A 23,235-nucleotide genomic window follows, 5' to 3' on the forward strand; every position below is an offset into this window, starting at 1 on the left:
TATTTTTCTGTAGAATGCAACTTCTACTTTTAGTACATATTCTACAACTCCCAAAATGTGAAATCTAGACATTACTCTGAGGACTACATGAGGTAGAATCTGTTTATAATGAATTTTGAGCGTTTACCTAGGAACTCTAATTAGGAATTATAATGGTTAGTGACTGAAGAAAACCCTTGAGGCTTGATCTAATCACTTGAGTACAAGCAGTTAAGAACAAGTTGATGTTGCAAAACATGCATATACCATAAACCATAAATCATAATCCCCTCAAATCATGTCATCATACAGAGGTTACAGTAACCATGCAACCAAAGTAAAGTATATAATAGTCTTTTGGTTACATTCACTTGAAGCCTTTAGAAACCCAGTCTGCTTAAATCTGTTGCATTCCTTCTTCTGTGACAGTAAGGCCCTCTTCTTGCACGAGAAGAGCTTGGATCAGTCGGAGGAGGCAACATTGGTTGCTCTCTGTTAACAAAGCCACCTGAAAAAAATGTCAAAAAGAGTGTGTTTCTTCTTGTTTCGGAAAGGAACATAATAAACAAACGAGAAAACTACAACGTAAGTTCGACTACTTACTGCCAAAGGAACCCGACAGACTGGGGAATTGCATTTGCATTCCAGCATTGCTACTCCAAAACTGCTCAAAACTAGCCAATTCATCTGCAGCAAGAGAAAGTAACGTTTATAAATTCGAGGTTCTCTCATCTACACAATATAATCTTTCTGAAGCATAACGAGGAAAGTGTTACTTGCCTTCGTTCAGATTGTGCAAGATCTGGTTTGTACCAACCCGACCATCCGAGTTGCGCGTACGCTCAACTGTGTGGCCCTGCAAGGATGAAAACATCACTTATACAGTTTAACTGATCCAACAACAAAGGAAAAAAGGATTTTTATGGTACTTATAAGGTATGTGTGTATAAAGTGTAACCTACCCTGTTATGGAAGCCTCTTGAAATCCTGTGCGCTGCTTCGCGAGTTGCAGTATTAGCTTCTTTGCTTTCTTCAAGAGTTAACTGTTACACGATAAAACCAAGATTTAGTAGTTAAGCATAAACTAAAACTCTATTCAGACGGACAAATGTGTTAAAACTGTTACAACTCACCCCATCACTTCCTGTCCTTCTGGTCGTGGACGAAGTGTAGTAGTTTCCGTCATGACCACCATAAGTAACAGTCGAGCTCTGGAAACTATAACCTTGAGTCTGTGGCTGCCATTGTCCACTGTTCACCATAGCATTTGTATTCATGTGTCTGATCCTTCTCTCTGCAGAAACATAAACACACAAGTCAAGTTACACAAAAACAAAAAAAATCTCCTTCGTTTGAAACATAACCCCTTACAAAAAAAAATATAGTATAACCTTGAGTTTGTGGTTGCCATTGTTCATAGGTCACCATAGCATTTGCATGCATGTTGTGCATGTTTGTGATCCTTCTCTCTGCAGAAACATAAACACACAAGTCAAGTTACAAAGAAACAAAACAATCTCCTAACTTGGAAACTATAACCTTGAGTTTGTGGCTGCCATTGTCCATTGTTCACCATAGCATTTGCATTCATGTTTTGCATGTGTGTGATCCTTCTCTCTACAGAATCATAAACACACAAGTCAAGTTACAAAGAAAAGAAAATAACCTCATCCCTTGGAAACTATAACCTTGAGTAGTTCTCAAAATAAAATAAGAACTTTAACCTTGAGTTTGTTGTTCCCATTGTCCATTGTCCACCATAGCATTTGCATTCATGTTTTGCATGTGTGTGATCCTTCTCTCTACAGAATCATAAACACACAAGTCAAGTTACAAAGAAACCAAAGCAATCTCATTGGAGACTACGGCAGAAGAAAAAAATGGAAAAATTAAGGGTTATACCTTCAGCTATATCCTCTTCAGTTTCCACCTCACTGCTTGACCTGCCACGTTTCCCTAGGATTACGCTCTTCTCCTGATATGCTACTCCTTCTTCCTCAGCATCTAAAACATTGAGCTCTTCAATAAACGCTCCACCTGGTAGTCTCGGTTGTGGTGGCTGGTGATGATGATTCTCGATAAACCCTAATGGAGGAGGACGCACTCCTGCAAAAGGGTCCGTGGTAGGAGGACCAAACAAGCTGGGCTGAAACATGTTACCACCAAAAGGCTGGGTGAAGAAAGGGTCATCAAACGGATCACCATTAGATCCACCAAAAGAGCCACCAAATGGATCACCATTAGATCCACCAAAAGAGTCTCTTCCAAAAACATTAGACATCTCACTCGGAGGTTCATTGTTAGGGGCACCAAAACCATCAAAAGCGTCTCCTCCAAAAACATTAGACATCTGACTCGGGGGACCAGTGTTTGGGCCACCAGATCCACCGAAAGAACCACTAAAAGAACCACCAAAAGGAGAATCAACGTTGAAAGGATCTCCTCCATCTCTCTCCATCTTCCCCTGGTTACTACACTTAAACACAAATAAATAAAACTCATATGAGAAAGCTCAGATGCAAACAATGAAATTGCATCTTTGAACACAAAATCATATATCTTCAAATAAAACTGGAAAATGCAACTCAACAAAATTCGAGGGAGACAACAACAGTGAACCCATAACTCTCAAATAACATTAGCAGAATCTTAGCAACGTCAAGAGTAATAAAAAAAGAATCCAACTAAAACGCAACAGGATCAACCATAAGAGCAAAACCTTTATTAACCAGTAACTCAAGAGCCCTACACATGAGCAACTCAAGACTGTAATCTAGTTCATAACGATCGGTATTAACGAAAACCGTAAAGGCAAACCAAACCAATCCAAACAGCAGAGTAACGGTGCTAACTCAAGGAGAAAGATCTAAAGACCTTTGAAGAACAAACGATCAGCAGAAGAGAGAGAGAAGAAACCTCTCGAGATGTTGTTGCAAGTGTGAGACTTTTTTCAACCCTTTATACAGTTTTCACTGAGAGGACAATGAAGGAATCTACTTGAGATAATTTTCACAAAAGTTGCAATATGATTGGCTGATGGTTACACACAAAATTTGCTCTCTAAGATTATCTTCTAAAAATGGCGTAATTAGATAAGATTATGCAATCTATTATAGGTATGATATATATATATATATTGTTTTGTTGACTATTGTCAGTTTTTGGATATTTTTTATTACAAAATAGTTGTAGGAAATGTAACTTTGCCATATTGCATCTAAATGCTACTTAATTACATAGAGTGATTTAGCTGCATACTAGTAGGGATGTCAATCCGGGCTGGCCCGGCCCAAACCTGCTTAAGTCTGTAAATATTTGAGTCTGGTCTGGCCCGCCTTTATAGTGTTACATGGCTTTTTGGAATTTTTGGGCTTTTCGAAAAATAACTAATTATTGTCACTTCTATCACTTTAATACATGTGAATTTTCATTTGACCAAAAAAAATAAGTGTGAATTTTCATAAAAATCAATTTCAACTTTTTATTTTAAAATATAAAGTGAGTTTAAACTTTTTTTCTTTGTCAAAAATATTTTATTTTTTCTTATACTTTAAAAACATATTATAAACTAACAAAATTTAATGAAAATTTAAATAATAAATATAAATTTAAACTAAATATATAAACATAAAATTTATGATAAACAGGCTCAAACATTTCAGACTTTGTATGTTGAAAAAATATGTTATAAAAGAAGAAGGTACATTTGCAAAATTTAAAATATAATATTTGTAATGATTAAACAATAAGATGCATTAACAACTTTCATATTTGTTTATTAGTGTTTGGATCAAAAATATTAAAATATGTCACTTTTAATAAAAGTTTTGATTGCAAGAATTATAATATTTAAACTAAAATATAAAGTTTCGGGTTTTCGGATCCGTTCTAGCCCAAACGGGCTTAGGCCCAAATATCAAGAGTCCAAATGAACTTAGTCCGAAAGGTCCAATTTTTTGGGCTTATAACCCAACCTATTAATTTTTAGGGCCGGACGGGATCGGACCGTGGATTTTGATCCTAATTGACATGTTTATATACTAACTAGGGGTCGACAAAATATTAAACCGAACCAACTGAATTCAAGCCGACTCAAACCAACCAAAATTATATCTCCCAACTATTAGGTTAATGTCTTCATAAACTCAAGCAGTTCGGTTTGGTTCGTTAAAAACTTAACAGAATCAAAAATCAAAATATTTATTTAGTTAGGTAAACTAAATATACTAATAATATTAAGATCTAAGATAGTAAACCATCTGACATATATTTTACTAGTAAATAAATATAAAACACAACTAACAATAAAATAAAAGATCATTATTTTCTTAAATTATCATCAAAATCTAAAAAAGCTATATATAATTGTTAAACTAGGTGTTTGAAGATAATAATTTTGAATTATTGATTGTGTCTTCTATTTTCATGTTTTTGCGTTTAAATATGAAAAAGGTAATGACTTAGGGCATGACTGGTTCAAACGCAGCGGTTGCGGTTGCAGGAGTTTGTAGATGCAGGCGGTTGCGGTTTCTAGCGGTTTTAAGAGATTTGTACGACTGGTACTGCGGTTAAAAATTGGTGCGTTTGCGGGTGATTTATGACTGGTTAACTACCAAATGTGGTAACAGTCAAATAATAAATCAACAATATTTACATTTAATATAATTATAAAAATATCAAAAATCATAAAATTATAATTTATTTAGAAAGTTACAATTTTAATTTTTGAAAATTTATTGAAATTGCTTTTATTATAAAATTTTATAATATTAATTAAAATATAATAGATATATTTTATTATTTTCATAATTTCAATTTTAAATTTTTTATTAAATATTTTTACTTTTGTATATATATCGTTTTAAAAAAAAAGAAAAAATTTACCCTCCCGCAACCGCCCGCAACCGTCCGCAACCGCAAACGCTAGCTGGAGCCAGCTTTTGAATTTATGAGATTCGGAGCGGTTTGAAGCGGTTTAAAGCGATTTGAGTGATTGTTGCAAACCGCCGACAACTGCTACCAACCGCAAAAGCTGCGTTTGCGGGTGGTAGCAGGAAAACCAGTCGCCCCCTTAGTGATTAATTGATGATTGTTTTTGTGTTTCAAATTGTATTTTTTTCAAACAAAACTAAAAACCAGTTTAATTTAATTGAACCAAATATAAACTAAGCCGAATACAAATCAAGATGATCCAAATACAAATTAAGCCGAATTCAAATCGAATATAGACCAAACCAAATTAATTTCGGTTGACTTTGGTTAAAAGGTTTTTAGAACCAAACAAACCAAATCTGAATTTAAACCAAAATGCCTACCCAAAATAATTTTAAGAATATTTATTGTTTTCGATTAATTGGTGTTTATATGTAAAAAAATATAAAATTATTTGGTGTCTAAGACCGTTATTGGTTGAGTTGTGTAGTTATTGATGTTCTTATGTAAATCGAGTTAAATAGAATAAACATTAGTGGTATCTTAATCAGTACGCAAAAACTTTAAACATCACTTATTTTGAGAATAATTGTTTGCACAACAAGAAAAATAATTTGATGAAATAGACTAGAAAGCGTTTTAAAATGAGCATGAATCCCAATTATGTATGGAGTGCAAAAAGTTCGAGTATTTTTTTTTTTACACGAAGAATCAAATTCCATAAAAGAAGCACTGATCTTTAATACACAAAGACATATCAATGATACATACACAAAAGCAGAAACCCATTTCCAAGAGTTTGAAGTTTTAATGTCATAAAGACTGAAGCGGCTCAGACTCTTCGGACCTGCTCGTGAAGTCTAACCCTCGAAGTGCTGGCATCCTCTTCATATCGTCTTCTGTGTATAATGGCACGAACCAATACAGTTTATCCATTCCAAAAACCTGATCCAGCAAAACAAACAAACTTACTTTAAAAAAAGAAGCTTTGATTGTGTTTATGTCTAAGATTAGCAAAGGGAAACTTCTCCCGTTAACTTCAAAGAATCTACCATAAAAGCATGTGAGATGAAGATAAAAACCTGTTCAAAGTTTTGCTTACGACCAAGGTTATACGGAGAGTTAGGAGCTGTATGTTTCTCATACGCCTGAGATCAAACACCATTACTTTAGTCAGTAAGTTTATTGCCATTAACCTTTAGTTCAGTTAACAGCAAACCCAAAAGTGAGAGTTTGTTTTTACCTCAATAGTTGTGGTGTTACGGATGACCAACATTATGTGCATGATTAGGAAGCCTAGGACACTTAGCGCAAATGTTATGTTCAATACTGGAAAAGCAAGAAAGGTAAGATTTTGAATTAGACAAGAAAACACACACACACACAAAAAAATAAAGATATTGAGATATATATGTATGTGTGTGTCTTTGAACTCACCAAATGCAACAAAAGTGGCTGCTAGGCTTCCTGGTGATACGGTGACATCACTGTCTCCATCGGTAAAGAATACGAGGAAAACTGGAAACAGTGATATTGCAACCACCGTTGTCTCAAGAAATGTGTAAAACTGCATTTTTGACATAGCATTAGGCCAACATCAATGGACACACAATGTCATTAGCAAAAGAGTTATGGCAAGTTCCTTTTGACATACCAAGAACAGGAGAAAAGACTTGTAGTTCTTTGCCCCAACACAATTCACAACCCAAACACAGTGATGGTCCATCTTTAGAATGCATCTTCCACCTAAAACCACAAGATGAAGCCTTTAGAATGCTCACCAACTAAATACAATATCTGGATCCGAATTAAAAAGAGAGAGTCACAGGTCAAAGAGACTTACAGACAGAACAATGGTGAGAACGAGGGGGTTTATACTGATTGCACTTCCGGCAGTATCTTACAATATGAGAGGAGGAATCTCCAACCGTAAGTGATGAGTACTCTTGGTTTCCGTCGCTTTTCTCTATGTCTAGCTCCGGTCTCCATCCAGGTGGAACACCACCAGGGTCCGTCACAACAACAGAGAAATAACTCCATAGTAACATTATAAGCTGCACAGTAACAAAACCAGCAAATAATCACCACAAAGGCACTCCTTCACTTCTTCTTTCTATCTCTTAAGAAGTCTCTTGAGTTATAAAATGTAAATAAATCTATAACAAGATACAATAAAGGTGACTACTTTATTGCTCTTTTCTTGGCTTATACACTATCTTTATCTAGCTAGGGTTACTTAAAGATCTCAAAAAGATTCAATATTTTTTGACGTGGAGGCGATGGGAGTTAATAATACCAGAAAGTGAAAGAGCGCTAAGACGAGAAGAGCTAGTAGTGAATCGAAACCACCGAGGAAGAGAGAAGGTCCGTAATTGGCGACGACGAGGGCGTAGTATGTGAATCCGATGATCCCGATTACGACGAGGATCATGATCGAGCCCAACGCGCGAAGTGCTGTGCAGTACTTGAACACGTTCCACGCCATTGCTCTCTAACTCGAAAGATTGAGAAATTTGAGTAGAGAATCGAGCTGGAAAAATTTTCTCTGGATTCCTTTCTTTCTTACACAAAAGTCATAATCTCTCTTTACTTTGGTTTTTCTGGGCAGACAATAGGCTTGTGAGGATTAAGACAGTAAAGTAATTTCATTACAAGCATTGGTTTAAACTAAACCGGGTCTCCTGAATCACCCAAAAGCCATAACCAATCCGAATTATTTTATTTTATTTTATTTTATAAAAATAATAATAAGAAATTTACTCGTTTTATATTACTGATTTGTTACCCCAAATAGAGACAAGTCTCTCTTCATGAGAAGAAGTGAAGGCTCACATAATCTCATAGACCTATCTATAGATAACACCAACACAATCCCCTTAAACCTATATGGCTATATATATGTGATCATATACAATTATTTAAACTTATCAATAATAGGTTGAAACTTTCAACCCTCTTCGGATTTATTACTAATCAATCTCTTTTGACAAAAGGGCTTCATTACTAATCATATTTCCTTCCTCCCTTCTGATCGGCTTCCTCCTTAATCTACCATATGTATCATCAAACAAACAAAATATTGATAATTAAGACCATATATATGAGGAGGCTTTATAAGAAACAAAGAGTAGAATCTGAGTTTGAGAAGAATATTATACCTGCTGAAGAAGCTTCTTATGGACTCGATAGCCCTAATGATAGAAAAATTTATATAAAAAAGAAAAAAACAAAACTTGTCATTGTGATCAAAGATTTATAGTTCGAATAAACTAAGGAACAAGAGTTTCCTTTACGTGAAATTTGATTTATACTCACTTTGTCAGTTCCATAGATATAGTCGCAATAAGTAAAAACTGAAGCAAAGTTGCTCTGGCTTTTTCCTCCAACGTAGTGATGATAATCATGATACTCAGCTCCACCATAGAATGGAACCAGTTTTGTCAGAGTCCATGGAAGATCATATCTGAAAACAAATAAAACAATTTCAAATGGTAACACGATTATTAAACCGTTATTATGATTTATTAGGAAGGTAATGTAAACGCAAAACAGAACTATGATTTGGATGTTCAGTTTACCCGCTGTGAGTTTCTATGGCCTCCATTTGACGTAAGCTTATCCATAACCAAAAGGTCATAATGTGGCCAGGTGCAATCGCTGGTCCAAGAAACGTCGGGATCCCAAGAAGCAAGACCTCGGCCCAATGTGCATACGGCGATGCATATCCGATTGGAGATGTGTACTCGTGATGGACTCGATGTATCTTCTCATAACCCCATTTGCAATGCAACCATCTATGGATCCAGTAGTTAGTGTAATCTTCTATCAAGAAGTAAACCACTAATTGTGCTACTATCTCCATTAGCGATGGTAATGGCAATCCACTTCGAATCCCAGTCATCTGTAATTAACACACAGATATGTGTCTAGTACATTTCAAGATCACAAGGTTTTTGCGTTTAAATGTTAAATTTGCAAATTTAAATAACTCTTAACACAAAATATGTTGCAATACAAACACATTAAATAGGAAAATATTTTTTCTATATAAAATATTGGATTTCTCTTTTTAATTTTTCTAAAAAAAGACTCAAACGCTTACAAAGTTAATAACACGTTCACAAAAAATATATAAATAAAAGAAAATCAATAAGTAACCTGGATGGAAGGATAAGTAACGAATTGCAACGTGCCGACTACACGAAGGAACAGCTTCATAACCTCTTTATAACACAGAAACATATCAGACAACGAATACTTCACCTTCGGCTGAATCTTGAACCGCTCGAACCAGCCAGTCAATTCAACAAACACAAAAGGGAGAGGAGCGAGAGAAAAGACGAGAAAGAGTACTAAAATGGTGTGGCAATAGACATGGAAATCAGATTTGGTAGCTGAGTAATCGAACCAAACCGTCTCGAACCAAGTCAGGTTCCGTCCTAAAGCTACGGACGCGTCTTGGACGGTTGGGTAAGGGATCATACTTTGAGAGTTAGTCTGGACTTGTCTGTTTTATCACTTGTATGTATATACTTTATAGCAATGTGTTGGAGTTGAGAAGTATATATATATAGACAGATATAAAAAAACTATTTATCTTATCGGTTGATCCGATCAGTCACCACAGTAAAAATACATTTAATATTACAGCATTGGATTTTTTTCTAGAGGACCATAACCGAAGTATATATAAGGAGAGTAGAAAAAGAGTTCGATGTAGAGTAAGTATGAAGCTAAACGAGGGTTTTGGACTCATTATCTAAGCAGAATCAAACTATAGTGACCTAATCTCTGCTATATCAGTTTCGATTTTCCCAAAATTAAAATCTTACTTTTTGCCGTTGAGAAGTCCGCCAAATGTGGTCATCCTCTTTCTGTTTTTAGTAGAACACAAACAAGTATGGTCGCCTTCTGTTTTTGTTTTTTATTATTATTTCAGGGGTGCCTTCAACTATTTTTCTCAACCTTTAAGGGGAAATGAACTAGAGCTTCCGTATTTGAAAATCTTGAAGAAGTGCCAGCGCGCAAGCAAATCCTAGCCAATAAAATCTTATCTTTATGTACTGTACACGTTAGGATTAGGGTTTAAACTGAAGGATTTTATTTTTAAGATTTTGGGGATAGAGTTACTTCAACGATATGCTTTCTTGTTTACTTATTGTCATGACATGTTATTAAGATATACCGTATTTATTCTTGTGTAGGGTTTATGGTTATTTTAGTAGGGTTTATGTTTGGTTTAGAGGTTTGAGTTCAAAATATTTACTTAATTTTTCTAAACTTTGGAATGTGATTTAGGCTATTCCACAACTTTCACTTTCCTACATTTGCATGTCATGTGTAGAAAACTTTCTTATTTTTATACAGATGTTAAACTTTCATGTAAGTAAACAAGTATCCACCACACGAAAACCAACCACGTCCTCCAGGATAATACACTTTCATCTCCACCCTACACACGGAAGGTGTTGTTGATCTACGCTACTTGGTGGTTGTGGCCCATAAAATTTAATAACTTTATTGCATTATACAACTATCACGTCATGATTGAGAATCTCCTTCCAAAGTTGCGCCCATCAATGACGTACACCATATTTCTGCCATAATCGTTTCTTTTACCATCCACATGTTTTTTGGCTGACACAATATTGTCGGCCAATTGGCCCACAGGAACCACCAACCCAACTGATCGATTAAGGAGGCGACTGGTTTTCCCGCTACCACCCGCAAACGCAGCTTTTGCGGTTGGTAGCGGTTGTCGGCGGTTTGCAACAATCACTCAAATCGCTCTAAACCGCGTCAAACTGCTCCGAATCTCATAAATTCAAAAGCTGGTTCCAGCTAGCGTTTGCGGTTGCGGGTGGTTGCGGAAGGGTAAAAAAAATTTCTTTTTTTTTAAAACAATATATATACAAATGTAAAAATATTTAATAAAAATTTTAAAATTAAAATTATGAAAATATTAAAATATATCTATTATATTTTAATTAATATTATAAAATTTTATAGTAAAAACAATTTCAATAAATTTTCAAAAATTAAAATTATTACTTTCTAAATATAAATTTTATATTTATTATAATTTTATGATTTTTTATATTTTTATAATTATATTAAATGTAAATATTGTTAATTTATTATTTGACTCTTACCGCATTTGGTAGTTAACCAGTCATAAGTCACCCGTAAACGCACCAATTTTTAACCGCAGTACCTGTCGTACAAATTTCTTAAAACCGCTAGAAACCGCAACCACCCGCATCTACAAACTCCCGCAACCGCAACCGCAACCGCTGCGACATCTAATTTAAAAGGATCTTTAGCTCTTTTTGAAATTAGACGGAGTCTTTTCATATATCTGAGATATTCTCAGATTAATAAAAAAAATTGATCTAAGAGAATCTTTAACTCATTGTATTTTCATATCATAATATTATAGTAAAAGAAAATGTACTCCAACCCATCTCGATGTTTTTTTCTAAGCTATATAAATTATTATTTATTTTGTAAATGTAGATTGCTATTTTTCATCTATCAATAAGAGAAAATACTAGCATTTATCCATTATAAAGTCATACTTTTTATTTACAAAATAGTATATATATAATTATATCCAAAAATATTTTTTTTTTAAAAGAATACAGTTTTCTATAAAAATAAAATAACACTTATATTTGTTTAATAGTGTTCTAGAGAAACTTTAGTTTAAACTATATCATAATTTTATGAAAATATTGCAAAACTTATAATTAATAGGGTTAATTTCAACTTTCATAAATAAAAATTACTAGCTGTGATATAAAATTAGAATATATTAAAGAATATTCTTTTAAGGATAAAATATATTAATATATTGGCGAGAAAAAAATATTTTAAAGTTCTTCAATTTTAAAAGAAAATAGGAGAATACATTAGAGATGGTATAAAAGTATACTAGATTTTTATATGCCCTTTCAAACACGGAATTAACTGTCATAATAAATATTATTACGTGACAAAAATACAAAACTATAATTTATATAAATTTAAGTTCTTATACAATCATAAAATGATATGTACTATATATTATGATTATTTTTTAGGTGGCCTAAAATTTAGAAAATTTGAATTATTCAAACCCGCATTATAAATTACTTGTTTATTTAAATTTTTTTGTATTTTATTTTAATAATTTAAATAAAAATCAGATAATTCTTTTACAGTCTCTTTAACAAATTTCTAAAAAAGTTTATAATATAAATTTGTTAATATTTTGGCTCAATCTGTTTCGTACTTTTCGAAATCATGAATATACTCTTTAAAAAACTAATTATCAAATTGATTAGTAGTGTACAAAAGAATATCTTCAATTCTTTCCTTAATAAAAGTTACGAAATATCCTAATATGACTAAAATATATATGACAATTAATAATTATAAATAATACATATTTGATAACAATTTTTGTATCATCTTTCTTTTTTGTTTAAATTTATATTATTAAAAGAAGTTAAACAATCACATAACAAATATAATAAAAAATTCTTATATGTTATATTTGAAATTTTGTAAAATGACTATACATTACTAATAATGGTAACAGTTCCACACCGAAAATTTTGTGATCAATGGTTTAACTTTTTTTTGTTCAAGCAAGGAAGATTCAAATGATCATAAATCGTATGAATAATTAGTCTCATTAAACATATTCATATTATATATATATATTAATAACATTTAAATTAAATTATATACTATATAAAATAATTAAATATTTTAATTTCAAAATTTGCATTGAAAAATTACTGGAATCTTAATATATTTTAATTTTGAAATTTGTATTGATAAATCTCACTTTAAATTTTTGTGAATAAGGGTTTAAATTTTTGTTACAGCAAATATAATTTTTTTAATAAAATCATATGAATAGGAAGTGTCAATAACCAATATTTATATTAAAATATATATTATATATGTGTCAATATCACTAAAGTTTAATTATATACCAGATAAAGTAAATAGAATGATTGTTTTGATTTATTTACCAAAAACTTGATTGCAAATAAACAAATATTATTGATTTTAATTTATGTGCTTACTCTAATGTATATACTTTTATGTATACAAATTATTTTTAAATAAGTGATTTCTAATATGTTATTTGATCATGACAATCTCAGAAATACACTTTTTCAAATTGAAATAATTTTTAATATATGAAGCACTATATATATATATATATATATATATATATATACATTATTTGATTCCGAGTAAACATTTTAGTCTTGATTTTTATTCTTAAAAATCTTTTAATAAAATATTATGACAAGATTCCAATCAGCTCTTTTTGAGTTTGTTCAAAGAATGAGAGATTTGATCATTCGTCTTATATTTGTTTCTTTCTAATATCATATCTAGCTATTATAATTGTAATAATGAGAGATTTGAGCTATTTATTATAATTTTTTGGTTTATCATTTAATAAATTAAACAGTTCTTAGTTTATACATAGTTATATATACTAGAATGATAAAATATTATATATAGATATATATTTAACAATATGTTCTTAAGTAACTAAACCTCAAAAGCATATATTAATAAAACAAGTAATTTGTTTTGTTATTTTACAATTAGATGATTTTTAGACCGAAATGGTGAATATATACTAGACAAACGTCTATATTTTGAGTCTATACTTATATTCTATAACAGCAAGATATATTAGATTTGAACACTAACCTGTGAATAGAATTTGCAGATAATTTTTTCAAAATTTTAATTTTTAGCTATGTATATGGAGTGGAACTAATTTTACAGATGTAAATTTTTAAATTGACACTTATGTAATTTACCGAATTCATTGAGGAAGGTTAAAAAAAAACTCATATTAGTAACACAGAAACGAGAACGAAAGCACAATTTTATAGACGTAGAAAATAAAAATCGCTTATGGAGAGAATAGTAAACAAATCGAGAGAAGAAAACTTAATTTTTTTATCATTTTATAATTGATGTTGTCTATCTGATTCGGATGATTTATGTAAGTTGCAAGACTTAATTTTTTTGTGCATATGAACTTTTAAAAATAGTTAAAATGAACTGTAATACATTAATTATTTAACAACATTGATATATTTAAGAGATTAAATATTTGTATTTGTTATTTTACGATCGATAAAGATAGTACCATTGCAAAATGTTAAAATTATCTAATAAACATACATTAATATAAAAAACTCTTCTGTGCATGCGCTGAGTTATCATATATTAGATATTCGTACAAAGCCGGCGTAAATGTCCATCTAAAATGAATTTACATCCTACATTTAATCCCAAATAAATTAAAAAATTATTCGCACACACGGTGGGGCTCGACATCTGGTATTTAGATGTTTGTACAAAGGTTGGCTTAAATGTCCATCTAAAACGACTTTATACATTTACTCCCGAATAATATCCTACATTTACTCCCACATAAATTTAAAAATTACACGCCCACCGTGGGGCTCGAACATTTACTCCCAAATAATATCCTACATTTACTCCCAAATAAATTTAAAAATCATACGCCCACCGTGGGGCTCGAACCCACGACCACAAGGTTAAGAGCCTTGCGCTCTACCAACTGAGCTAGACGGGCTTGGTTGGTACTTATGACTATATATCATTGATTTCGTAAACCTTTAGATTTTAAACAAACAAAAGGGGAATTGACAAGTTTGCAAGCAAACTAAGTTTCGACTTGTAACTCTTACCAAACAAACTCATATGCCTTCAACTAAAAGAGTCAGAATCTCGCACAAAAAAAGTAACAATTTTGATCGAGAGAAGCGAACACATTTTGAAGATGCACAACCATGTCCATGTAACACAGGACAGAGCAGAAAAGAGAAGAAAACTAAACTACTCTGTCTTTTGTGAGTCTTGACTTGATTAGATTAGCAGATTGCTTATAACTTATCTTATGATAAGTAAACTCAAACCTCCCTGAGGAGCTTTACGTTTTACTAATCTAACTTATCTCCTCCATCCTGCATGTTGCTCTTCTTGGACTCCTGCTTGATCTGCAACTCATAAAGATATAACCACTAAGTAATGGAGTCTATGCAAGTAAAGTATTCAAGAAACATATCATCAATATGATGTTTTGTTCACAATTGTATAGCTATAACTTTGGTTCTGACAAGAGATACATATACTGCTAATTGTGGGAGTATTTGTTTTACCTGCTGAAGAAGCTTCTTTTGGAATCGGTAACCCTGATGAAAAGTATTAACATATTGTCAATGATTTCATCCAGAACTACTAAATCAGAAAGGAACTAAAGTTTCAAAAAAAAAAAAACTCACTTTGTCAGTTCCATAGATGTAATCGCAGTAAGTGAAAACTGAAGCAAAGTTGCTTTGGCTTTGTCCTCCAACGTAATGATGGTAATCATGATACTCAGCTCCACCATAGAATGGAATGAATTTCGTCAGTGTCCATGGAAAATCATATCTGTAAAACAAAACAAAAAACAAGTCAACCCATATTGCACAACTACTTATTTGCTTTTAGATAGTCATCAAGAGAGAACAGCTTATCATTTGAAAGATGTTTGCATGCTCAACCAATAGAAAATGCTCACCAAAAAGGCTAATATCTAAAACAATCCTCAAAATCTAAAAGGGACTAGAAAGTATCAGAAAAAGGCTAGTGCTTTACCTCATCCCCACAAAAAAGAAAGGTAAACCACTATTGAAAGATCCCACATAGCCCATTATAAAGTAGAACTTTCATAGATATACTAACAAAAGAAAGCTGATAATTTTAGTTAAAAAAATTCAAAACTTGTTATGATGCAATCGAATGTAAAATCAATGGATCAACCATTACCCATTTTCCTTACCCGCTGTGAGTCTCAATGGCTTCAATCTGGCGCAAAGCAATCCACAACCAGAAGGTAATCATGTGTCCAGGAGCAATAGCAGGTCCAAGAAACGTCGGAACCCCAAGAAGCAAAACCTCAGCCCAATGCGCATAAGGCGCAGCGTACCCTATAGGAGCAGTGTACTCATGATGGATATGATGAATCTTCTCGTAACCCCACTTGCTATGAAAGAATCTATGAACCCAATAGTTCGTATAGTCCTCCACCAAGAAGTAAACCACTAACTGCGCCGCAATCTCCCCGAAAGACGGTAACGGCAACCCACTCCGAATCTCAATCATCTGTTCCCAATTACACATTCATCAGACCAAATCTCGAACACCCACAAGCCAAAGATCGAAACTTTATTACATGGGTTAAAGACCCACAAGCCAAAGATCGAAACTTTATTACGTGGGTTAAAGACCCACGAGCCAAAGATCGAAACTTTATAATTACCTGGATTGAAGGATAAGAGACGAGCTGCAAAGGGCCAACGACGAGGATGAACATCTTCATTACATCTCTGTAGCAACGGAACATGTCGGAGAAGGAGTTCTTGACCTTGGGCTGAATCTTGTACCGATCGAACCAGCCCGAGGCGGATCGCGCCAATTCGACGAAGACGAGAGGGAGAGGGACGAGGGAGAAGATGAGGAAGAGGAAGAGGATGTTGTGGCAGTATAGGTAGTAATCTGACTTCGTGGCGGAGTAATCGAACCAGAGAGACTCGAGTGTCGTGAGGTTTCGGCCTAACGCCAGAGAGGCCTCTTCGATCGTTGCGTAAGGGATCATTGTTTCCGGTGACGGAGAAGGCGAGATGGTGGTCGTTGACGTGGGAGGGAGATCCAGAGAGAAGAGAGTGGAGCGATGAGAAAGAGAGAGTGTCGTTGTTAGCTGGATTTTGTCTGTTATTATATTTTTGTTATGTTATAGACTGACTTGGCGAATATTCGTGGTGATGACGTGGCGTAACAGTTCACCAACCAAGTGTGATGTCACGTGACATGCACTACTACTATGTTTTCTGTTGAACCGGATTAATCCAAAATCACCAACTTCTCTCGAGTCTATCCGACTGTTTAAGAGTTTGTGGCATGTAATGAGACCATATTTATAATAAAGGCTATTGAACGCGTTGAACAAGTTAGAGGTTAGAACATTCTCTACAATCTCATTTAGTCATTAATCATATGCTTTCATTATACAGTAGTTCAATGTTCATTAAGGTGTGCATTTTGTGCTATACAAAATCAATTCTCCTGACCAAAAAACTGTTTGTGTCTCCACAATATTATTGTTAGCAAAAAGTTACTTTCAGAATTTTTCATATAATACAAAAACAGTAGTTTGTTAAAGATATACACATCACTGCAACACTGACATGGACACAATCCATTATATGTACTTGTTCTCAAGTTGATCCCTGATGAGTTTAAATGTATATTGCACACAATTTACAATCAAGATTTTCTTTTACTTTTGTGCAGTGTCCCTTCTTACATTAGGCCTATTAATTTATATGCAATTGATCACATGTATGATCCATGATTACTGTCTAACTAAACATAATGATCTTATCCCATGATATGCATGATCACGAACATCGATTAGAAATTGGACTTGAATCCACAATATCAACTCCAGGCCTTTTGGTTAGTCGTCTGTGCCAGCAACGTTTTTCTGTTAAGAGCACTAGCTTTTAGTGTATATATATTGTTTAGGCAAAGCTTAACTAAAAGAAATATAATGAAGAGAACTGTCAGATTATTCTTTCCTCTTGGAAAAGGTCCAAAACTCCAAATGACCGAAATAATTGCTTTGTAAATTAGGTTTAAACAAAATTAGTTAAGTGTTGATTATTTGATCTGTGGACATTTTCGTATTTGTCTCGACTTCTAAACAGAAAGGCCTAATTAAAGCAATATACATGAAAGGAGAAACCCTACTAAAGCCCATTCTAAAACTCGACCTATTTTAAGGATATAGTAATAGTGAATCGTTGATTTAGCCCAAGAACGATGAAGTCATCAGTCTTAACCAAACAATATGGTCTATGAACGAAGTATATATATGAACGTGATTAAGTGAAAACTAGAAAGTTAGAGGAGAAAAGAACTTTAAGTTTATCATTTTCTTATCTAACAGAGAATTTTTACATATCTTCTTGTTTGTTTCTAGCTAACTTGGACCTCAATATTTTTTACATAAATCCATTTTTGTGATACTCTTATCTAATAATACAACCATTTGCAGCTTAATAGTGATATTTTATTCACTTAATTTCCCTTTTTCTTAAGACATGTGTTTTTTGTTCAACGTCTAAAGTTTTCTTATGGTCACGGGGGTCGTATAATTCAAGAATAATAGTGTTTAAAGTTGACATGCCTAAAAGTAGAGGACACCAAACAGCCTCTTGTTGTTTTTGTTAGATTGTCTTTCTCTAATTCTTTCATACAATTTATTGTATATACATTATAAAGAAACTCTACTTTGTACTTACTCAAAACCATTAATCATTACTAGAGTCTTTGTCCGCGCTACGCGCGGAAAATGCTTTTAAATATTTTAATTTTAAATAATAATCTACAATAATTTGTAGTTAGCTTATATTATTTAATATATCATTTATTTAATTTAAATCTTTATACATTTTAGGATTAATACTCTTTGTTCCTACGTGATTTTCTTTTCCACTTGCTAATGTTCAATAATTTTATAAAAAAATTATTCTTTCATCCTATATAATTACTCTCACAAATGTGTATTTCCAATAGAATTTAATTTATATTTATTAAACCTTCAGTTTCATTGCATTGCATGTTTTCTATTGTCTTTGTAGTTAGGTGTAACCTCCTTCTTACTTCATTTTTATTCTCGATTTAGAAGTTTATCTTTGTATAATGTAAATTTTGTCATTTATGTTTCCAATCTTTTTTGGGCCATCTTTTTTTATATGTTTAATTATATTCAGCTTTTAGGTATTTTTTACCCAAGAGAAAGATGAGTTTTTGGGAGAGTTTGATTTTTTAAAAAAAAATTAATTTCCCTTTTAAAGGATATAGTCAAAGATCGTAAATGTTGGTTTAGCGAAATATATTACCTTCCTTTTCAGCTGAAGATTTTTGTAAATATGGGATTTTATATAAAGATTCCTTACAAAATTAGTAACCATGTATCCTTAGAAAATTTTGTGAGTCGTGATTTTTTAAAAAATCTAGAAGAATTATTGTGTTGGGTTTTAACTTTTAAAACAGCTTCATGGGCTGAGGAGAGAATTATTGGTGGTCAAATATTTAATTTTTTCCAATCACAACCTGTATGCTTATTATGGTGCATAAGAGTTAAATATGGTTTGTGTGTGTGTTCCTGACTCTCTATTAGTGTTGTTGTGAAACTACAGTGTTCAACAATCTTATAGGCTTGTTTTTTGGTGGTCATAGACCTCATGGAACTCCATATATCTGCTGGAAATTGCTTCTATCTCTGCTATTGAGATTGTCAAATCTAGAAATTTTAATCCTGAAAAAATGTTGCAAACAATACAAAAAAAAAGTTAATGTAAGTAATGGTTTAATGTTGTAGTTTTTAATATGTAATAACCCAAAAAATTCAGAACATGAAAAAAATTATGGAAATGAAAGTTTAATAAAACTTTGATTGATAGAAAATGAAATATTTTTTTAAGAGATGAGGAATATAGAGAGAATTATTGTAGTAGACTTCAGCTCAAAGTTTAGATGACCACTTCATGAGTGATTACTAACTTTGTATGAGATTAATAGTGCTGTCACACTAAAATCGAGTAGCAGGAGTTGTGGCGAGTATCAGTTTTCCTGTAGTCATGTAAGAATAAAAAGGGTGTTACAATTTAAAGACAATTTTATGTTCTATCAAACAGAGAAGCCATTGTGAACCACAAAGTAAACCAATAATCCATATAAATATATAAAAAACATGTTGAAGTGGAAGTTTATTCATTCTAATAACTAAACAATATCTATATATCCCTAAAATAATTGATAATTATTACCTTTAAATACTCTGGGATTGATGCTTGTAATGATTACAACTTTGTATTTCATGATTGTCATGCTATGTAAGTCTCTAAACTGGGCAAGCAGACCATTTTTGACCTGCAGGAATTGTGTGAATATATATAAGTTGGCCTTACGCAAAATTTTAAATAAACGGTTGGGTTTAATGTACATTTAAAAAAAAAAAAAAAGTTTGGTACCTGTTTAGTAGTAGACCAATTCTAACCTCCGTTGTTGCCCTCGGAGATCGTTACCTTGAAACATTCTTATTTGTCCAACTACATCTGGGATAATGTTTGTCTTTCATGTCAAATTTTACTTTTTAAGAAATAATCAAAATAAGTGGTTGTTTACCTGGTAAGTTGTTGGTACCAGTGGCTATGTCAATCAACTGTTTGTATCGGAGGGGATGGAATGTGGTAAGAGGCATCATCGGGATCATTTTCCTCTATTTGTATAACCGTTGTGAACCTTGTTGCTGAAAAAATAAGAGAAAACACATTATTTATATGGAGAATAATTTTAGATTATCGGATCACCCAATTTGATATTAGATGAGAATAGCACATTTCTTTCAAATATTTCATAGAATACAGTTTTATGAACAACAACTTCATGAAACTCCTAAAGTTTTTGCTTAATACAAAACCTAACTAAATAAGTCTCTATTTTCTGTTAGACAACAGATGGTTGACCGTTTTGTCATTTAGTTACATTATCTTTATATTGGCTAAGACGCAACTTAGTCTTCCAAGTTAAAAAGAAAAGCCTGAATACAGATTGCAATACGCTTTGACATTCATGGGTAGCACTATCTCTAGGTGACCATTTTAACTTTCTTATGATTGAAAGATTATCAATGTGTATGAGTCAGAGACTGATAAATGATCCAGAATTCTCACCTTTTGTACATAATATATAATTCTCGATGAAGACCTTAGCCATCCTTTAACAAAAGCTAATGCAAATCCACCGACGAATGTAGATACCAGCTGAATAAACTTCCCAACCTGCAAGATTCAAGAAAATATAATCTCTTTGTTAAAAAAAAAAATTTAAGCTTCAAAGTTTTATTATTTTAAGCTTCAAAGTTTTATTTATTGTGGTATTACCTTCTCACCCATGGCGTCTTGTATAAGAACAGTATCTCCAGACATTCTACCAACAACCTCTCCTGTGTTTGTTTCCACATTGAAAAATCCAATGTCTTGTCTGATAATTGTTTTCAGATACATACTCCTTATCCTCGCTGCTTGTCTCTCTACCGTGACATCCAAGAAGCCACCTCTGCAGCAACAACAACAAAATAAAAACTTGTGTAAAAAGCAACGAAGAAACAAAAAAAAATGATAAAAACTTGATGAGCTCATCCATGGACGGGAGTATAACGGAGCTAAGCGATTCTCGAAGCATCAAACGGTGGGAGAGGTTGTTGATGTCCTCAGAGGTGCAAGCGAAATGGAAAACTCAAGAACCTTAGCAAACTCTGGATGAGATTCACACTTTTGTTTCAAGAAGTACTCCACTGCCTTGACATCGTGGTTGGTTACTTTCTCGATCTTCTTGACTTCCAACGCGGCATCCATGTTGAACCCATCGATGATCGCTTGCAAGTAAGCCTCAGCTTCTTTACTAAAGCTTGGAAGTTCGGTGAGTTCGGGAATTTTTGAAAGCTTAAGAAGCCATTTAATCTAACAAACACAAGAACATGGGTGCATTAGGACCTATCAAAGATCTCTCAAATATATGTTTTTCACTTTCTGATTCAAGAAGCAAAAGCCATAAAAAGGTTAAAAAGGAGATTTGTACGTGAATGGACCAAAACCAAGAAAGCTGGAGTTTTTTAGATTCTAACAAACAGAGCAATGGAATGAAATATCATAATTTCCACCTCTAAAAACAGAGCAGAACATGATAAGATCTCATCAAAATCCTTACACTCTGGTGAAACCAAGATTCACAGATGAGTAATGAATGACCAAAACAGAGAAAGCTCAAGCCTTTCATATTATAAAAACAGAGCAAAATCAAATGAAAATCATAACTTCACCGCATAGAAACAGAGCAGAACATGATATAATTTCATCAAAAGCCATACACTACGGTGAAACCAATCTACACAAAACTGACCAATCTGAGACTGAACAAATATTACTGTAACAATACCTGTTGGGAGCAGGTGAGAATTGGAGAGAAGCGTCTAGTTGAGGGAGGTGTTGAAAATTTATTGGTTAATAAAATTAGTTAGGTTAAGTGGTTCTTTCTTACTAAGCAAAAGAAAATTTCATACCCGTAATTGTGGTTTTATCGCCATGGATTGAGCTTTGAGTAGTTCTAGGGTTCTGGTTTGTACGAAAGAGAGAAGATCAGTACATACAGAAAGAGGAAAAGAGGAAGATGAAACGGAATCATTATTGAATCGAAAGTATTGATTGTAGAAGTGGTTCTCGGCTTCTTTGCTTTTGATTGGAGAAGACGAAGTGGTAGAGGTGAGGTGAAGGATTTCAACGTTTTTTTTTTATCTGTGAGGTCTGTCTGACGTGTCCAATTACATCGTTCCTGATTTGTTGATTAAATTGTCCTACGTGGACACTCTCCCTAATGCTCATATAATCCTTTTAGTATAGGTTAGATTTTTAACCAATTCACGGATATGGTATTGACATCGACTACTTAACTTTTCTGGACATGGACCTATGTATTTCTTATGACAATAGTAAAATATTATGTGCATAACAAAACTTTGAAATAAGCAGAGTCAGTTATTCAATGATATAAATCGTTAATATAATTATAAATTGTATTACATCACCAAACGTGACGTTACATTTAAAATTCTAAAGTCACAAGTTAAGCCACGAAATTAAAGTATATTTAAATGTAACACAAACGTTGCTGTGATTTGTAACCTTGTGCTACACGGTGGAAACTGAAAAAAAAAAAAAAACAAGTGCGCTACGCGTGAACGTGAGTGCGTTTGGAGTAAGAGATGTGACCCAAACGCGCCTCTTTATCAGGCTTAAGAGTCGACGACACCATTGATAACACGCGTAAAAGTTCTTAAAACAATGAGAAAGTTGAAAGCAAACCTCGGACAAATATTAGCCATACAAGACTAATGTTATTCTTGACATTAATCAAATCTATTTCATTTTATTTTTTTTGGTCTAAACAATCTTATTAATTTTAGTGTATGAGTTTAGTATTATATCCGTTAATCAGTAGTATACTTTCATAAAAATACATGAGAATTGAGTCTCTCTGTATATGCATATTTATCACTTCACTGCAAAAAAAAATATATTTATCACCTTTGGTTTTTAGGGTTTGGTTTCACGAAATTTCGGGTTCTCGTTTTATTGACTAACGTGTCATATTTCTACAAATCCAAGA

The 23,235-nt window shown here is 32.9% G+C and overlaps 4 protein-coding genes, 1 long non-coding RNA gene and 1 other non-coding gene across 8 annotated transcripts; all 6 read right to left on the reverse strand.

Moving 5' to 3' along the window:
* Nucleotides 1-359: 359 nt before the first annotated feature.
* On the reverse strand, nucleotides 360-3,034 carry LOC106358730. The gene is made up of 9 exons (XM_048735520.1): nucleotides 1,882-3,034; nucleotides 1,704-1,781; nucleotides 1,519-1,596; nucleotides 1,371-1,448; nucleotides 1,113-1,273; nucleotides 942-1,022; nucleotides 760-835; nucleotides 583-666; nucleotides 360-487 (listed from the first exon to the last, which is right to left on the reverse strand). Exons 1-9 carry the CDS (start codon nucleotides 2,435-2,437, stop codon nucleotides 360-362), a joined length of 1,320 nt encoding a protein of 439 aa, XP_048591477.1. The 5' UTR covers nucleotides 2,438-3,034.
* Nucleotides 3,035-5,546: 2,512 nt separating this feature from the next.
* On the reverse strand, nucleotides 5,547-7,635 carry LOC106440883 (probable protein S-acyltransferase 13). Its single transcript, XM_048740846.1, has 7 exons — nucleotides 7,208-7,635; nucleotides 6,755-6,965; nucleotides 6,566-6,657; nucleotides 6,349-6,478; nucleotides 6,155-6,240; nucleotides 5,994-6,059; nucleotides 5,547-5,856 (listed from the first exon to the last, which is right to left on the reverse strand). The coding sequence occupies exons 1-7, from the start codon at nucleotides 7,394-7,396 to the stop codon at nucleotides 5,725-5,727; spliced, it is 906 nt and encodes a 301-aa protein (XP_048596803.1). The 5' UTR covers nucleotides 7,397-7,635; the 3' UTR covers nucleotides 5,547-5,724.
* Nucleotides 7,636-7,656: 21 nt separating this feature from the next.
* LOC106440900 (methylsterol monooxygenase 1-3) lies at nucleotides 7,657-9,914 on the reverse strand. Its single transcript, XM_013882675.3, has 5 exons — nucleotides 9,070-9,914; nucleotides 8,490-8,812; nucleotides 8,227-8,374; nucleotides 8,070-8,102; nucleotides 7,657-7,959 (listed from the first exon to the last, which is right to left on the reverse strand). The coding sequence occupies exons 1-5, from the start codon at nucleotides 9,391-9,393 to the stop codon at nucleotides 7,915-7,917; spliced, it is 873 nt and encodes a 290-aa protein (XP_013738129.1). The 5' UTR covers nucleotides 9,394-9,914; the 3' UTR covers nucleotides 7,657-7,914.
* Nucleotides 9,915-14,463: 4,549 nt separating this feature from the next.
* Nucleotides 14,464-14,536, reverse strand: TRNAK-CUU. Its single transcript has one exon. It is a non-coding gene; the product is annotated as a tRNA-Lys (tRNA).
* Nucleotides 14,537-14,647: 111 nt separating this feature from the next.
* On the reverse strand, nucleotides 14,648-16,714 carry LOC106440893 (methylsterol monooxygenase 1-2). Its single transcript, XM_013882664.3, has 5 exons — nucleotides 16,265-16,714; nucleotides 15,785-16,107; nucleotides 15,246-15,393; nucleotides 15,123-15,155; nucleotides 14,648-14,960 (listed from the first exon to the last, which is right to left on the reverse strand). The coding sequence occupies exons 1-5, from the start codon at nucleotides 16,598-16,600 to the stop codon at nucleotides 14,904-14,906; spliced, it is 897 nt and encodes a 298-aa protein (XP_013738118.2). The 5' UTR covers nucleotides 16,601-16,714; the 3' UTR covers nucleotides 14,648-14,903.
* Nucleotides 16,715-19,336: 2,622 nt separating this feature from the next.
* Nucleotides 19,337-22,333, reverse strand: LOC125578350. Of its 3 annotated transcripts, XR_007316449.1 has the most exons (9): nucleotides 22,133-22,147; nucleotides 22,009-22,042; nucleotides 21,232-21,533; nucleotides 20,955-21,129; nucleotides 20,745-20,852; nucleotides 20,197-20,320; nucleotides 20,043-20,126; nucleotides 19,839-19,941; nucleotides 19,337-19,641 (listed from the first exon to the last, which is right to left on the reverse strand). It is a non-coding gene; the product is annotated as an uncharacterized LOC125578350 (long non-coding RNA). The 3 variants fall into 3 exon arrangements; XR_007316446.1 differs by having other exon boundaries at nucleotides 20,955-21,533; nucleotides 22,133-22,300; XR_007316448.1 differs by lacking the exon at nucleotides 22,009-22,042 and having other exon boundaries at nucleotides 20,955-21,533; nucleotides 22,133-22,333.
* Between the last annotated feature and the right edge of the window lie 902 nt (nucleotides 22,334-23,235).

This window comes from Brassica napus, chromosome A1 (assembly GCF_020379485.1).
Source record: "Brassica napus cultivar Da-Ae chromosome A1, Da-Ae, whole genome shotgun sequence".
Taxonomy (NCBI): Eukaryota; Viridiplantae; Streptophyta; class Magnoliopsida; order Brassicales; family Brassicaceae; genus Brassica; species Brassica napus.